Genomic DNA, 16,703 nt, shown 5'->3' with positions numbered 1-16,703 from the left:
TATTTATTGGGATTGGGCGGGGGACGACTCGGAGAGGGGAATCGGCGTCACGGTGCTTCTACTTAAAGGCCATTGCAGAGCTTAGCGAGCATCGTTAGTCAGAATCTCCCTTAATTCTGACCCTTTTCGATGGCTTTAATCTCTCATTTTGTATTTTTAATATACATTTTATATAAAAATCCCGTCCCTCTCGTGCGTCGATCACATCTATAATCCTTCCCAATCGGCCGATTTACTGAGATTTAGACTAGATCCGCCGCAACTACCACTTAGATAAGAACCCTCCATCAATAGGAAGGCAGATACCGTTTACGTAGGATGAACAGTCTGATGCAAGCCAAAGAGATCCTTGTGCAACCTCATGAGCCTGTCCAAATCTGTTTAAGCTGCTCACTTTAGGCGCAAATTCTTCGTGAGTAGTACCTATGATTTCCAATGCTTTGGCCGACATTTCACTCTGCGTAGATTAGTATATCTTCCAAATATTTTTTAGGGTGGGGATTCGCAAGGTAGAGCATACAAAAATTGCCCCTGGCGCAATAGCATTAACTCGGATGCCACTTGGGCCACCTTCTGTTGCAGCATGCTTTGTCAAGCCAATAAGAGCATGCTTTGCGGACGTGTAGGCAGGCATATTTGGTTGGGGCATAAAAGCATTGATAGACGCAATATTCACGATAGACCCTTTCGTGTTCTGCTTCTGAAACTGCTGCATTTGGTACTTGCAGCAGAGAGCAGTGCCAGTTAAGTTAACATCCAAAAGCTGACGCCAATAGGACTCATCAAACTCAGTGAGTGATGTCTTATCCGGCGACATTGCCGCGTTGTTGATGGCCACATCTAGCTTTCCAAATTCTTTGACCGTTTGCTCAATGAGGTTTTGAACATCACTGGACTTCGAAATATCTGTTGCCACGAAACGAATATCTCCAAGAGAGGAAAGCTCTTCAGCAACTTTCAGACCTTGATCTTCTTTGACATCTGCAATAACCACTTTGGCCCCCGCCCGAAGAAATACCGAGGCGGTTTCCTTGCCCATGCCCTGGGCACCGCCAGTAACAATAGCAACTTTACCCTTCAAGAGGGGAAAGATGGAGGCCTGAGAACTTTCCATGGCAATTTGTATCAATCTTAGAGGGGCAAAGAGAAATTTTGCACACAGTGCGGGGTGAAAACAATTAAGCGGTGTCTGATTCAGTTCCTGCAGGACGACCGGTACTTATGCCTCACAGTTTCCTGGATGAGGGATCGGCATTGATAATTCTGGGGTCCACAATACTAATGCCGACTACTAAGACGTTTCTTCCTGAAGGATTTGTAGACACGGCTTAGGTACGAGTGACAACCAGAGGGAGTACTTGTTTCTGAAATCTTCGCTTTTTCAGGCCTAGGCCATCAACCCCCCCCTTCTCTGCAGTGGCCAATTAATAGAACTGGCGAAAGCCGTTGTGGATCAACAAAGGATATGCCATTTTAGTCTGCAGCTGTGCTCCAGCGTTGCAGCGGCTGTCAAGCCGTATTCTATAGTGATTGGCTATCGTAGCAGCATCGGGTATACTAAATGAGCTCCAGGATTCGGATAAAATAGAGATCATCTCCTGTGACCCGTTGGATCATTTTTTCGGAACATGGGCACTCTGAATCAAGTGAGAAAATAGAGATAAGGCATATTCTATGGGTACAATTCTATAAGAGGCAAAAGTATCTGCATGATTTTGACTGAAATCTAAAAAATTGTTAGTTTCTTAGATCTGCGACTCCTCAAAATAACCATTCCGCAGGCGTGCCCATAGGGCAAATTTTAGCGCAGAGATGTGGAGTCTTGGCTTGACTGATCGTCATCCTTGACCAGGCTTTGCTCTTTAGTCAATTTTGGATTCCGAATGCAGAGAGCGAATGCAATCAATGGTACGGTTAGACAAATACCCGTTATGCAGAGCAGGCGTTGGGTCTTTTGGTATGCCACAATAACGGCATCCCGATCGGGAGTACCAACTGGATTCGCGTCTGCAAATGGAAATGGTGCTCCATAAACTTGGGCTGCAAGAGTTTCGTTCCCAAGTTGTCGAATCAACTCCGTTGGCAGTACCTGATTCCAGATCGCGCCTGAAATTGTATTACCAATTGCACTCCCAATGCTATAGGAAGCAAGGTAAATGCCAGTTACAACAGCAAGATCTAGTTATCCGTCAGTCATCAATTCGCAGTTAATAGTTAGGGTTTGAGATGAAACAACTCACGTTCGTGCTTGGAAGCAACTTGAATGCTTGCCTGGGCTGGGTAAGAGAATAGACCACCGGCTATGGGACAAATTAGTCAAATCTCCACATGTTAGATAGCATGTATAACCTACCGAGACCTAAAAGTACCTGTCCTCCGATGACTCCTGAATGACTGGAGCCACTGGAGCCACCGCGAAAGTAAATGAGAATGCCAAAGGCAACCATGAATAGCACAGTTCCAGATACAATGAAGGGCTTGAGCTGACGAAGCTTCATGACTATAAAGCCGAGAATCACACCGGCAATAACAGAAGTGAAGCTGTAAAGAGATGTTATTCTGGTGGCGCTAAGTACCGATTCATCAAAGCTGACGTAAAGAACGGTGTAAAGAAAATCTCCTTGGAGATACCACGCTGAAGATTTAATTAGATATGTGCCCGCTTGTTTTGAACGGGTAGTCACTCACCGGTGTTCAACATAACCGCAATACCAATAGGACCCCAAATAGCACGGTCCTTCAGTTTCTGAGAAGCAATTAGCTTTATTTTTATTTCAACATTGAATGTTGTATTACTTACTCTGAATGGCAGCATGGGATGCGGGCATCTTTTTCTCCCAATAGACCCAGACTGGAACCAGCAGAACTCCAATAACAAGTGGTGCTATAACCTTTGCCGTCTTCCATTGCGCAGTAACTCCTCCTGCAAGGGTGAATGGAACGAGAATGCAGGCAAGCATAGCAATCATCAGGATAAGCCCAATCACGTCGAGGTGCCAGAATAGCTCTAGAGCCAGTTTCTGACCGCCAAGTAGCTCGAGGGAACTTTTATATGATTCCAATTTTCCGGATCGCTTCGCGCGACGGCGAACAATGAAAAGCACGGCGATCAAAGGAAGCGAACAAACGGGGTAGATAATCGCGAACATGCCGATTCCCCATTTCCAGGTTGTCACTTTAAGAACTGCATCGGTCAAATTACCGCTGATCCAAGTGTTGATCTATTGATTCAACTCAAGTTAATATATTGTTGTTAGATGGTCCAGGGTGTGGCTATGCTCACGATAAAAGGAAGCGCTGGGATGAATGAGAATAAGAGACGAGAGCGGCTAGAAGTCACATCACCAACCAAGACTTCAAGAATAAACATGATGCATGTGTATCCGACCTGTGAAAATGTCAAATTTTGTCAACTTCTCGTTGGATCATTTCTAGATACCTGGTAGATGACAGCCCCTGCAGAAAAAGCCTCCACACTCGTAGCAAATGTTTCGATAATTGTGCCGACCGTATAGAAGACAATCGAGACCAAGATAAGTTCAACTCTGCCGAAGACATCGGCAATCTTGGCAGCAGTAGGCTGAGTTGAGTCGGAAAATCAGCCGAGAATTCTTGCGAGAAGTGTTGAAAACATTACCTGAGCAGCGGCGGCAATGACAGCTCGAAGAACGTTGATAGTCGCGAGTAAGCTGTGAAGGCCATAACTTGCGGTGGCATAAGGCTATATCAAAGGTTCGTGCTGTTAACTTCTGGAATGTTGAGGACGATGGATTGGATTTTGGGGAACCTACTTGATAGGTATACCGGACAGTACCATCTAGACCATAGACGTATGCAACGAGAAAAATACCGCAGAACAGGAAAATCCGATCGATGAAGCGAAATTCTGATGCAATAACTTCGATGCGGCGAACACCGGGGCTACCTTCTCCCAGCAGATGAACATCTCGAGTTGGCTCTGTGGAGGAGTTGATCTGCTTCTCCGGACTTTCTCCGAGATGATCATCACCCGCGCCCCTATAGTCGTCCATGGTGGGAAGCTGAAAGCCAGACAGTAGGAATTCTTTGGGAAAATCGCAAACCCTTGACCCGGGCGCTGTCGCGTATTTAGGGGTCTGAGAGGGAAAAAGAAAAACTTACAAGCCAAGGCCAAGGCCGCGGTCGCCGAGGGAAAATATGAAGATTGGTCGCGCCACCCAGTCAGGTCCACAAATTCATCTTATCAGATCAGAGTGTGGCGTCTGGACACGTTCAGGTCCCTGGTTAGCTCGTGCCCAGACCTATTGCCGAGGATGCTAGGACTTTTTCTCGAAATTGTAGCCATTGAAACAGGTTCTTAGTTCCCCACCTCGTATTCCGCTGTGGTGAAACCCCCGGCTTGTCACGGCTGATGGCACCTAATTCGTCAGGTCGTACGACGTGCTGAGAAGGGTTCAAAATATGCTTCTACAAGTAGTGTCGTGTTTGCCTTCTGCCAACGGTAGGATACCAGCAAGCCGTTCCAGATCATATGGTTTTAAGGAGTATAAAGGAAAATTGAATATCCTCGTGCGTCCTAGAATCATCAATTACTATTTACCCAGATGTTGACAGGCCCAGACCTCTGGAATCGGCAGGCGGCCAAACCCGTGTCCATGGGAGATCCATCAGCCACATATAAACACATGGCATGGCTGGTGCATACTGATTGTAAGCATAAATATCCACAAACCCAAAATCTGGAAGACTACCATGTACATAGTAGTACTAGTTAGTTTTGGCGTGGCTTGAGGGCTGAGATGACCGGCATCGAACGCCATGTCCGCCAAGGTTCGTCAATTTTTTTTTTCCGGATAGAGTTCCCATGGGCACCGCTGGATCATGACCCTGACTGAACCTCCAACCTGGATTCTGGAGCGTTCACAGTTCTTCCCATAGCTAATCTTTGGACTGGAAATGAGACTTTCACAGGTTGAACCAGTAATGGAAATTCCGACGACGGTGCCAAAGTGCTGCGGAGCGACAAGCAACATCATATCTTACAAGGAGCATCTCACAAATTTTGCAACATTGTATTGTTATGTATGCATGATGACGAAGTTTCCTCAGCAATCGTTTTTCACAGCAGCAGTGACAATAGCAGTGGCTCGTTAAAGTGCAGCCGCTACCAAAGCCTGCGTCCAGAGCGGTTTTCCTGGTTGTGATGAGAGAAATGAGTTCTCTCATCGGGATTATGTGAGACTGGAGAATAGTCTGGGCAAATTTGTGTATATGATTCCAAGGTTTTCAATGATAAAATACTTCTAGGTTTGAAGATGGTGGCTAGTACGAGTATCTGATTAGTATTACTACTCGTATCTACTCGTTCGGCAACCTATTGGATGCAATATTTACGCATTATCGCCCCCAAAGCAATTCCAATCATATGGTAGACTCGTGCTACTGACCGCCTTTTCTCATGCGGGGATCGTGTTTCCTTTGGGTTTCTCAACTGAATCCTCCCGTGCCATCGCTACTTCCAAGGTTAGTTCTTAGCGGAACCACAAACTGGGTTCGGGGTTGGTACCTGATATTCTGATCATGTTAGATGCCCCCTGAGCTATCTAGATGAGAAAATTGTTCAAATGTCCTGTTGTTTGTACCGGGAATCTCCTGGCGAATGCCAACCAAGTCGATTAACAACAATCTGACCATGCCACTAACCAACTAACACTTGGAGCAGTATAGCCTCCCCCCGCCCCCCCCCATCCTACGCTGAGATGAAAAGCCCCTCCCCTAATGTGAACTATCTCGTTGTCGGCTTCCCAATCCCTTATCCCCTTGGCCGCTTCCATACGAATGCAAGAAGCAATGACACCCTAGCGAATCATACAACAAGCACTACGGTCGCAACGGTCGCGTACGGGCGCTCCTCTCCCGAAAATTTGAAGAAGCCGCTAGAATCGTGACTAGGTGCTGGGAAGTGTTCCTCAAATATCTGGCAAGTCCGACTTCATTGAATTAGTGCGCAACAACACGGCTTGCTTCATGGACCGGGAGAATCATATTCAAGGAATAGCCCGCGCGATGATATGCGATATGCTCGGGATCAGTGCTCTGCCGGGGCTTCCATGAGGTGTTTGTTGATGACTGTGAACAGCACCGAATGGCAAATGCCAGGTGAAGTCTAGGGACGTGCATCGCATTCGTTCGAGGGCGATCATGACTGCTGTCAAGCTCCTCGTGGCACGCCTGGAGTCCGTTACTAGATGCGCTAGACCGGAAAGCCGCTCTTTTCACACGGCGATATATGATTTTTCACTCTAGAATAACAGTGCAACCCTGTTATTTTTCATCTGTGATTTGCTATGATCCTAGGCGCGATAGATCAGAATGCAATTCATCTCGACTATTCCCTTAATCTCTTGGTCTCGACTAAAAACAAGTAGAATGCCAAATTAGGCATATTCCATTGGATCTAAATCATTAGGGTAGATATAGTTCAGTCGTAACCAGCCCCCGCCGGGAAAACACGAGGAGTCCCAAATGATAACCTTGAAAGGTTAAAACGGGCCAAAGTCCCAACTTCCACTAAGATCCACCAACATCCGATCAATCTTCACCTGGTCACACCCCCACCTCGCCTCGTGTTCGGACTCTAGAAATAATGGCTTGACATCCCTTCTTGTTCAGTTGGTTCTGCTGGCAGGGCGATGTCTGCTTCAACTACTACTTCGCCCCTGCGCCCTACGCGTAGCGACGCGACGATCGCAAATTCCCCGCCCTCGAAAAGACAACGGAGGGACCCGAATGAGAATGCGATATCAAAGCTGACCGGTGATGAATGGCTTATGGTATTTGATAATGTAAGGCGTTCTCGTCTGATTTTTGCCTCTATGTATCGCAAGCTGGTTGCTGACTTGGATCTAGCTGCGCGATCAAGACCCATGGTTTCTATCTCGGCTCTGCTTAGTCTCAAGGGCATTCCATACTCTTGCCACACCATTGCTCTATCGCTCAGTAGTTCTACCACGTCGGTTGGATGATTTAACGAGAAATCCTGACGGCTTGCTCTGTCGGCTATTGTCTGATTCACACATGCAGCTCAGGGCACACGTGCAAGAGTTGACAGTACCGCAGACTGCCGCTAGCTATTCGTTGGGACAGCGCGATGATTTCGAAGATCGAGACTATGTCGCTCAACTCGTGGAGCACTTGCCTAATCTTCGTCGTGTGCGGTATGTTTTGTTTCGGGTATATGGACGGATATCCGCGACATGACTAACATTAAGCATAGAGTGATGCACCCCCTTCCCCTTACCGATCGCTATATAGACAGCTTTGAGGGCCATCCTAACAAGCCGGAGCTGCATATACTAGCGTTCCAAGGGTGGGAGAAGACGCCTTCTCGCTCTTTAGATTTTGTGTCCACCATCAAAGCCAGTCTCCTTAGAGAAAGACAGCGGGTACAAACAGATGATGATAACCTCCCGAGCATGATGTTGAATTTCCAGAAGCTTTTCTTTTCTTGTCCGAACCTGAAGTCTTGCTCCTTGACCATGTTCGGTCCTTTCGAAAATCCCGACGCGCTCGCGACGTTTGAGATGACAGGAGAAGAAATATTCCCTCGACTCGAAAGCCTCTCACTAAATGGCTATTTTATTCGTCCAAATGAATGGCCTCACTGGCGCGACCGCTTTTCCTGGTCTTCGCTCTCTTCTCTCGAGGTGGGCCCACAACCAGAACTCACGGACAGATTGTTGCAGAAGCTCAAGGGGCACACTACCTCTTTAAAGAAGTTCAAGATAACTGTATGGACTGGAGAGGATGAAGCTGCTGCACAGGAACATCTTGAGGGGTTTCTCTATGCATTTGATAGCCTTGAAACGCTTGAAATAACAAATTTTGTTTGTCCTGTCGAAACAATGGCTAACCACAGAAACCTCGTCCGCCTCGCCGTTCATCTTGGAGAAGAATGGGACTCCGAAGAAGTTATCCCCTCGTGGAACGCTTCGGATATCGACTACTTGGATGACAACTGCCCAAATCTGGAGGTGCTTGAAATTGATTTTGAACGCCAGTCTGGCGCATGGGTGTGTTTCACTATCTCGGCGGTTCGAAATGAAAAACTCACGGCCATAATAGGATGACGAACTCTTGATATCTGTCGCAAAGGGCTTCGATTGTCTCCGTGAACTATGTCTTCATGTTCGTGTTGGCAGTGTTAGAGGCGAAGACCCACCTTTGACCCCTGTGCTCAATTACCAATCTGCACGAGAGATCGGATCTACCTTTTTCAAAGCTCGCAAGCACTCATTCGATTACTATCATTCGCGAATGCCCAATCAGAAACCGGATCAACTCGAAAGATTATCTTTAAAAACGGGGGTTGACTGGCATCTCTACAATCGCTTCGACGGAGATCAAACGGTGGAAGAACTAAACAAAAACACTTTTGAACTCCGAAAGCCAACTTTCAATACGGGGAAGTTGACCCTGGTTCACACAGAAAGAGATAAAATCGAGGCGCAAAATCGACAGGGGTATCCGGGTGCGACAGCTGAAAAAAATAAAAACTGTCATATGCGCAGGCGAAATTGGAGCGCTTCATGAGAACTATTTAGGAAGCATTAACATCCCCACACGAACCGAGTGAATCTGAGGACGGGGCTTCTTTCTGACAACTCTTGTGACGGCTCTCAACTTAGTGCATGTCAGCTGTGATTGGCCCCCAAGGGATCTTCATCGTCACGCCCGACTTGTACAAAGGCGGTCCAAAAGTTTGAAGACATCGCGCTATTTTTTTAGCGCGAATTTCGCGTCACCCCCCACCCATCTTCTTCAACTACCCCCTACACCACCAATATGCGTCGGTTTGGCACTGAAATAAGTGGCAATCGAAGGCCAGGGGGTGAGCTTTCATCTGAGGCCCGCGCAGCTATTATATACGCTCATGAATGTGGTGTATCGCCTACTAAAATGGCTGCTGAGTTCAACGTCGCACGCTCAACAATATACTCTACAATCAAACGATTCCGAGAGCACCAAACGCTCAAATCACTGCCTCGTTCAGGTGCCCCTAAAGTCTATAGGTACTCTACTATCAAATACACTTGTTTACTTGCACGCCGTGAGCCTTGGCTAAGCCTTAGTGAGCTGAGCGCCCGTATACCCAGTCATCCATCTCGATCAACAATCAAGCGATTCCTACGTTCAAAATTCCTCCAGCGCTATCGAGCAAGACGTTGTATCCCAATTTCGAGGGAGAACGCCCGCAAAAGAGTCCGATTTTGCCGAAATTGGAGGGCTGAACGCTACAATTCCCAACTACAAAGCTTCATCTTTTCCGACGAATGCAGCGTTCAACGTATCCCTAATTTAAACGGCCAATACGTTACCCGGCTTAGAGGAGAAGCTTACCGGCAGGGAATGGTACAAGTAAAGGTTCATGTGAAAGATATTTGTCAAATGGTTTGGGCTGGAATATGGCTCGGAGGGCGTACAAAACTTGTGATTATGGAGCGTGACTTTTCAGAAGGACAGCGAGGTCGCGGAGGTGGTTATACAACGAAATCCTACCTGAAAGCGCTTGAAAAAGGGTTTATTGAACACTATGAACCTGGAAATATATTTCAGCAAGATAACGCTAAAATCCACCGCTCCTACGTTGCTCAGCGATGGTTTGAACGTCATGGTATACATGTCATGGAATGGCCGCCACGCTCGCCAGATCTTAACCCTATTGAACCTGTGTGGCGTATGCTCAAACGTAAATTATATGAGCTCTATCCTAATCTACTACATTGTGGTACATCTGAGGCAGATTGGAAGCTATTTAGAGAGTGTATATCGGAGGCCTGGGATGTACTAGATCAAAATAAAATTGATAGTATAATTAGATCAATGCCTCAGCGTGTAAGCGAGACTCGTAAGGCACGTGGCTACTATACTCGGTTTTAGCGATTGAAATTTTGTTATATATTTTGTAATTGATTATTCTATATTATAGCAAAATTTGGTGCAATAACATTGCATATTGCATGCAATATATATATTTGAATGTAGGGTGGGTAAAATGGCAGTATTACCCGATTAGGCGGTGTCTTCAAACTTATGGCCCAAGATGGTATTTCCATTCGACTCCCAATTGAGGGACCTTACGTCTAGATGTCAGCCTTGAAGTCAGTTCAGACTTTCTCTGACAAAATCATCCCCGCAATACGTCATGAATCTTACGAAAGCGCTGCGAGGCTTCTCTGCACGGCCAATATAGGCGAGATCGGCGAGCATGCCGAAGTTAGCCCCCACGGGCCGTGAAGTCCGCTGGTGGCAACCCCAAGCTTGACTTTCAAGTAAGCCCAGGGGCAAGAAGCGACGTTCGAAGGGTCTTGGCGGTACCTTGTATGTCGTCGAGATTTGTTGTTGAATATGTCCGAATGAAGACATGGGTCGTTGCACAACTAATTTCTCTCCACGCAAATAATCTGCCATTCAACGATTCCCCATCTATATGTCTTCTTTTCTAGAACCTGTGACACATAATCCCGAGCGGGCTGATCCTGTAAGATATCTTCATAATGACTTGTGCTCTACAGTTGGCATAAGATTTTGGCAGCAACCATACTTCCAAGGTTTTCACGGAATCCAAAGTGGAGCAAGAGCGCAAAGTAATCCCCAAGGAGTGTACGATCCTACGCCCTGAAGAAGCCCCTGCATCTTGGCACTTGCATTCAATCGACCGGAATAAGCCACAGATGCAAATCAAAATGGCCCCCAGTAAGATCTAAGGACACCCCAAGCTGGGAATGGACAATTCAACCTTCAGTTATGTCTGCTTCATAGTCTGTTTGTAGACTAGGTTAGATATCTTGTCCGCATTATAGTGATGGTTCGAAAACATGCATGCCGCTTGATGAAAATTCGCGATAATGTATATGGAATGTGTTGCTGTCAAGTTTGATTCAGTTTTATCGAAGAAACGAGACGAGATGATCGACACGGATATTCATAGACTTTCGCTCAGATCCTTGCAATGTTGTATCAACTCGGGCAATGAAGATCAATTCTTTTCTGGATGTTTCAAGTTCAAGTTGGTTCTTGATCAAGAAATCTGACGTCGATTGTACTGCGGAGCACCCCTGGGGGCCTCAAAAAATGACCTTCCCAGTAATGATATACCTAGCAGGAAAAAGTTATATAAACAACCAAGATTTCCCGAAAACATCTGGGCATCATCAACCTCGGAATCATTACTATCTCACCTGGACAGCAAACCCTTCAATTCCTCGAACTTGAACGAACAAATATCGATCATCATGTACAAGTACAGTGCACTCTCCGGTCTCCTTTTGGCTGCCTCCGGCATCCACTTGGCGAAGGCAGACTCCTGCTACGCTGTTGGACATCTCAACACCAATTCTGAAGGTTGGGGTCTAGGCGGAACCACTTATGCCGGTAGCCAGGGGCTGGATTTGTACAATTCGAAGGATGAGCTGATTGGCAGCTATGATCTGTGCAATACCTGCAGCGGTGTCTGCTCTGACCTCCTTCATGTCCCGACCAGCAATCTGTCCGAAGTCTTCTCCTGGGGTGCGACGTGCGGTGACTCTGGTTTTGAGTACGAAAATATCCCCCCCCCCCCCAAAAATACATGCTGCCAGATACTAATTTGGATTTCCGTACAGTGAATGCCACGGTGCCTACGGTACACAGACCCACATTGATGGCGACGAACCGGAGAGTGGTACCGACTTCTACGGTCTTGGAATTGATGCGACCTCTGAGTGCCGCGTCAACTTTGACTGCTAGACGTGTGACGGACTTTTGTTTTTATAGAATCTTATTCTAATTTGTTCTGAATAGCTCGAATCAATGGCTTGTGCGGCGAAGCTTTCGAGTTACCATCTTGCTACCTAGGTAGTGTTGGACTTTGAGACCCTCATCCCATAAGAGACAGGAGTGTTTATAAATACTTGGAGGTCACAATGACAATTCACTTCAAAGGGCCAGTGGGACGAGGCTATAGTAATTCTAAACATAACGTACACCCATATGAAGCAATGAAACTACTAAACTTGGTTTCCTTCAAGTATTTGCCCTCTCCGTATCGGTACTATTTTCCGTAGGTCTTATAGTTATGGAGGAAGGAGCCTACACACTGGCAGTGATCTTCCGTTTTCTTAGTCCGCAGTTTTCAAGTTGACGGTTGTGCTTCCCCCGAGGAAGGCTGAGGCGCGACATGTATAGTATATTCTTCAGGGCCTCGAAATATTTCTCTCGTCAACAAACTGCACGTATCCAGGTGGACACTGTTACTGCGACTGCTACCATCAGTGGCAGCGGGAAAGCTTTTTTCAACCCCCCCCCCCCTCCTGGGTGACGCCGACCATTTTAATAGCAATGATTTTAGGGGCCGTCCTCTAATTCTGCTGTGCTGTAAGAAAAAGACCTTAAAGGATGAGAACAAGGGCCCGGGCGAGCATCAAGGCATCCTTGAAAGGGTGAAGGTCGGCCAGAGTAGTAGTACTAAGCAATGACTATGCGTGGCGGGGAACTGACAATGTGGGGTCAGGTCAAGTTATATCATACTAATTTTGCAATCATAATACTAGATCGAATCGAGATGCTCGGATATGTCGGCCGAGGCGGCACGAGGGGGAAAAATGAAGGCCAAGGCTGGGAGAATTTATTCGGTACCAGTAGTGCCTGAGAAAATCACTCAGAAGGCCCACAATGTAAGTAATTAGCGCGAACAAAGTCGCCAGTTTCAAGTTGCAGGGAACCTTTCTTGAGCTAGCCATTGCTATCAGAGCAGAGGCTTCACCAGCCAACTATCGAACGCAAATATGAGACGTTTTTGCATACCTACCGCCTGTGAGAAAGTCAGCATAATCTGAGGACGAGAAGCGACAGGTCAAAGCGCAATCTCTGCCGCGAACCTAGTGCACAAATTATCTAAAAATCCACCGCTGCAGGCTAGTGTGATCAGATAAATCTTGATTCTCGCAAAGGGCGCTTTTCTCGGGTGGCTATATTCCCGATTGCAACGGTCGGACTACATCGGGCTTACTGGCCCCCAGTTTTCATATGGGTGTCTCGGACGCTGTCCAATCAGCTTTTAAACTCAGTTTGATATTCATCTGATAACCCTTTTTGGAAGGCCGTATTTGCGGGTGCGTTCGAAGTGGGCAAGGGACGGTCGGACACACGAAATTTGAGGGAAGGTTTGGAGAAGAGCGGGAAATTCAGAAGCAAAAGGCCATCGTTGAACAAGCAATGGGGTGTTCGGGGAGCGCGTTAGAGGCTGGACCCTGTGTCAAATGGTGTTTCCACTTGGATCTCGCTGCTGGATCCGAGATCGGAGTGCCACATCACACAGAAATGAATAACTGGGTGTGCTGATTGGCAGTGAGAAAGGGCCCCAAAGATGATGCCCGGATCATATGTTGGTGTCCGGTGAAATTATCTGATCTCGTTGGGCCTAGGTAAGGATCGGTCGCATCTCAAGCAATGAGGTGGGTTTAAATAAGTGGACCTGGGGCGTCGGAGGCGTCTCTAAGCCGTGCCAAGCGCATCTTAGGGGTAAATCCTCTCCAGTTTCGGGGTGGCCGAGAGGAGGCATAGAAAAATTTATTGGACCCTTTTTCCCTCTCTTTCCGAGTCTACCCCTCCGACCTTGCTTCACATTGCTCACATCGACTACACTGCAACATCCACCGCGGATTTGTGAGTGCTGTCCGGTCCACGGATTGTCCGAAAATATAATCCCGGGTGCCATCATGAGTAACCGCGGCATCCTTCGCAGCCGAAATGCGAACAATCGCTGGCCATGGTCTACCAAGACGCAAGAAGAGCAGACGAACGAGCATACATCAAGTTCAAACGATGCTGAAGCTCCAGCGCTGTCGGCACGCGATGAAAAGGAAGTCAACGAGCGTCCAGATGAGATCAACTTAGATGCGAAACCTGGTTTGCAAAAGGCCGAAGCAGTTGCTCTTATTTGGAGTAGAAAGACCGTTATTTGTCTCCTCGCTTGGTAAGAATTTATAGGCTCCATCACTTTCCTATGGAACCGTGACTACGGCATGGTTTTAATCCGATACTAACTCAATATCCCACAGGGTTTGGGTCTGTTACATGATATTGGCATTGCACCAGATCATCTTGAGCAATATTACAGTCTTTGTCTATTCGTCCCTTGAATCTGCACCACAAATCACAAACGCCTACATTATGGCCAACATTATCGGTGCTGTTTTGAAACTGCCACTGGCTAAAACCCTAAACCTTTGGGGTCGTGCGGAGGGGATGATGATATCCCTGGTCATATATCTGGTCGGTATGGTCGTCTTGGCAGCTTCCAACGATCCCACTACATACGCAGCCGGTTATACCATCTATTTTATTGGATACGACTGTATCTATTTGCTACTGCAGATCTTCGTGGCTGACACTACCGGACTGCGAAACCGAGCATGGGCATTTGCCTTCTCAACAACACCATTTATATGCACATCATTTGTTGGCCCGTTGGCTGCAAAGTCATTTGAGGAAACTGGATGGCGCTGGTCGTTTGGCGTCTTCGCCATTGTGGCACCTTTCGTGTTCGTTCCATTGATCCTTGTATTCAAGTACTACGAACGGAAGGCGGAAAAGTTGGGGCTTTATCACCCTCAGCCGAGTGGTCGCACTTGGTCTCAAAGTGTTGTTCACTACTTCCATGAATTCGACGGTAAGTTGGGCCTTTTTACTTTAGCTTGAAGCCTCTGCTCCATTCATTGTACATCCTGCTGACCCTCGAGTAAAAGTGATCGGTGCTTTCATTTTGATGGCCGCTTTCGTCCTATTCCTACTACCTTTCAGTCTTATCACGAACGGAAGATCCAGCTATAATACTCCTACCTTTATCGCCATGGTGGTTATCGGATTTTGCCTGTTTTTCGTCTTTGCCGCTTGGGAGAAGTGGGGTACTCGATCCGAGTTTATTCCTTGGGCGCTACTCAGCAATCGCTCTGTTCTGGGCGCTTGTTTACTCTCTGCTCTTCTCTTCTTCAGCTTCGACCTATGGGACACATACTTCCTGAATTTCCTCTACGTCGTGTATAATCTCGACGTCACGATGGCGGGGTACGTTTTCAATATCTACACCGTCGGATCTTGCTTTTGGTCCGTTCCAGTCGGAGTCTTCATCTACTACACAAAGAGATTCAAATATCTGGCTCTGTTTTTTGGTTTGCCACTTATGATGCTCGGCTCTGGATTGATGATCTACTTCCGTGGCAGTGATCAAGGAGTTGGGTACATTGTGATGTGTCAAATATTCTACGCATTTGCCGGTGGTACCATGGTCATTTGTGAAGATATGGCTGTCATGTCAGGCGGAGATCGCGAAGGCATTCCGATGACGCTCTCCTTGATCATGCTGTTTTCTAGCATTGGTGGAGCTATCGGTGGAGCTGTTGCATCTGGAATCTATAACAACACATTCGTGGACACTCTTACCAAGGCTCTGCCTGATGATAAGAAATCTCAGGCAGCGACGTTGAGTTTAAGCTATATCAGCCAGATAGCTTACCCAGTGGGTGACCCAGTTCGTGAAGCCTGCGCTTACGCTTGGGGCTACACCCAGAGGCAAAATGCTATTGCGTCCACTGCCATCTTGGTGCTTGGCATCCCGTGCATCATGATGTGGAAGAACGTCAATCTGGACAAGAAGCAGAACAAGGGCAATGTCCTCTAAGCCTGTGGAGCTCTATCAATCATGAGGAGATAGGCTTAGGGCCACATGGATGTGAACGGCCCAGCGTTATGATTCGGTATAATGTAAATTTTCAATCAGGTTAATAGTATATCGGGCAATGGAGCTTGGAAGATTTTCCAACAGGAAAATCTTCAGGAAAGCCTGCACAGAATATAGTTATTCATATCTATGAACCGCTCGTAGCTAGTCAAAAAGTAGACTTTTCTTTAAAGAATCTAAATCAGGCTTCTGAATTTCGATTTTAGGGCGCGATATCTGATCGAACTTACATGGCAGGTAATATTCGCAAATGAAGTTGCCTGACAAGATTAGCGTGCTATATAACTGTAAAATAATAATTGATTTGGTGACTCGATTGAAGAGTCCGTTATAATCCCATGAAATTGAAAGGAAGCTAAATTTAAACTAAAGAGATATACTTAAGATCCCTCGATCACTTCAAGTTAAACATTCATTGGCACCGGAGCTTCCTAATAGTTAGTAGTCAGCTAAAAACCCACACGCACAGGCCAGAAAGTCATTGGGGGCACTACCTTCGTCATCCATAGATATGAATGTTTCTTTCTTGCGCTTCGTTAATTCTAGATGCATACTAGACCAATAAATATATAGGCATTGCGATATACTTCTACAGGCTCTATACACTGAAATGAAGCCTCTCAATTCCAAACTCACATAGACTTGGCTCCTCCTATGTCAAACTTGAAGCTGAATTATGTATGTTTCAAGGAGTCTTGGCCTCGCATTGCAATGATATTTGTTCCATCGCATCGCTGTTAGTTAATGTAGATTTTCACTGTGGGATATAAGCACCATTGTCATTTTTCCCACGAGATACTAAGATTTTGGGTTCAGGACGCGCTAAGAGTCAGCTTGAGTAGTATAGAAGAGTAGGTTCTTCGATTTTTCTACGCTTGAGCCCTGAAGCTAGAGCCACCTGCGCCCGACCCAGAATAGGTAGCCGACCCACCCATGGAAGTAATCC

The 16,703-nt window shown here is 46.7% G+C and overlaps 5 protein-coding genes across 5 annotated transcripts; 3 read left to right on the top strand and 2 right to left on the bottom strand.

The window, feature by feature from the left end:
* Nucleotides 1–262: 262 nt before the first annotated feature.
* Nucleotides 263–1,114, bottom strand: N7509_009586 (SDR family NAD(P)-dependent oxidoreductase; the record flags this gene model as incomplete). Its single annotated transcript, XM_056634223.1, has 2 exons — nt 263–457; nt 521–1,114. The coding sequence occupies 2 exons, from the start codon at nt 1,112–1,114 to the stop codon at nt 263–265; spliced, it is 789 nt and encodes a 262-aa protein (XP_056484843.1).
* A 687-nt stretch (nt 1,115–1,801) lies between these two features.
* sit1 (putative siderochrome-iron transporter Sit1) lies at nt 1,802–4,031 on the bottom strand (the record flags this gene model as incomplete). Its single annotated transcript, XM_056634222.1, has 9 exons — nt 1,802–2,178; nt 2,241–2,300; nt 2,354–2,635; nt 2,689–2,746; nt 2,847–3,221; nt 3,284–3,388; nt 3,440–3,580; nt 3,638–3,721; nt 3,792–4,031. The coding sequence occupies 9 exons, from the start codon at nt 4,029–4,031 to the stop codon at nt 1,802–1,804; spliced, it is 1,722 nt and encodes a 573-aa protein (XP_056484842.1).
* A 3,025-nt stretch (nt 4,032–7,056) lies between these two features.
* N7509_009584 (uncharacterized protein) lies at nt 7,057–8,614 on the top strand (the record flags this gene model as incomplete). The annotated part of the gene is made up of 4 exons (XM_056634221.1): nt 7,057–7,196; nt 7,256–8,051; nt 8,104–8,509; nt 8,550–8,614. 4 exons carry the CDS (start codon nt 7,057–7,059, stop codon nt 8,612–8,614), a joined length of 1,407 nt encoding a protein of 468 aa, XP_056484841.1.
* Nucleotides 8,615–11,273: 2,659 nt separating this feature from the next.
* N7509_009583 (uncharacterized protein) lies at nt 11,274–11,766 on the top strand (the record flags this gene model as incomplete). The annotated part of the gene is made up of 2 exons (XM_056634220.1): nt 11,274–11,575; nt 11,643–11,766. 2 exons carry the CDS (start codon nt 11,274–11,276, stop codon nt 11,764–11,766), a joined length of 426 nt encoding a protein of 141 aa, XP_056484840.1.
* Nucleotides 11,767–13,736: 1,970 nt separating this feature from the next.
* N7509_009582 (siderochrome iron transporter 2) lies at nt 13,737–15,697 on the top strand (the record flags this gene model as incomplete). Its single annotated transcript, XM_056634219.1, has 3 exons — nt 13,737–13,993; nt 14,079–14,689; nt 14,766–15,697. 3 exons carry the CDS (start codon nt 13,737–13,739, stop codon nt 15,695–15,697), a joined length of 1,800 nt encoding a protein of 599 aa, XP_056484839.1.
* Nucleotides 15,698–16,703: the final 1,006 nt, after the last annotated feature.

The sequence above is a fragment of the Penicillium cosmopolitanum genome, assembly GCF_028827165.1.
Source record: "Penicillium cosmopolitanum strain IBT 29677 chromosome Unknown utg000009l:1.0-9042332.0:1.0-9050551.0, whole genome shotgun sequence".
Lineage (NCBI taxonomy): Eukaryota > Fungi > Ascomycota > Eurotiomycetes > Eurotiales > Aspergillaceae > Penicillium > Penicillium cosmopolitanum.
Note: the sequence above shows the minus strand (reverse complement) of the source record. Positions and strands in the feature narration are given on the sequence as shown.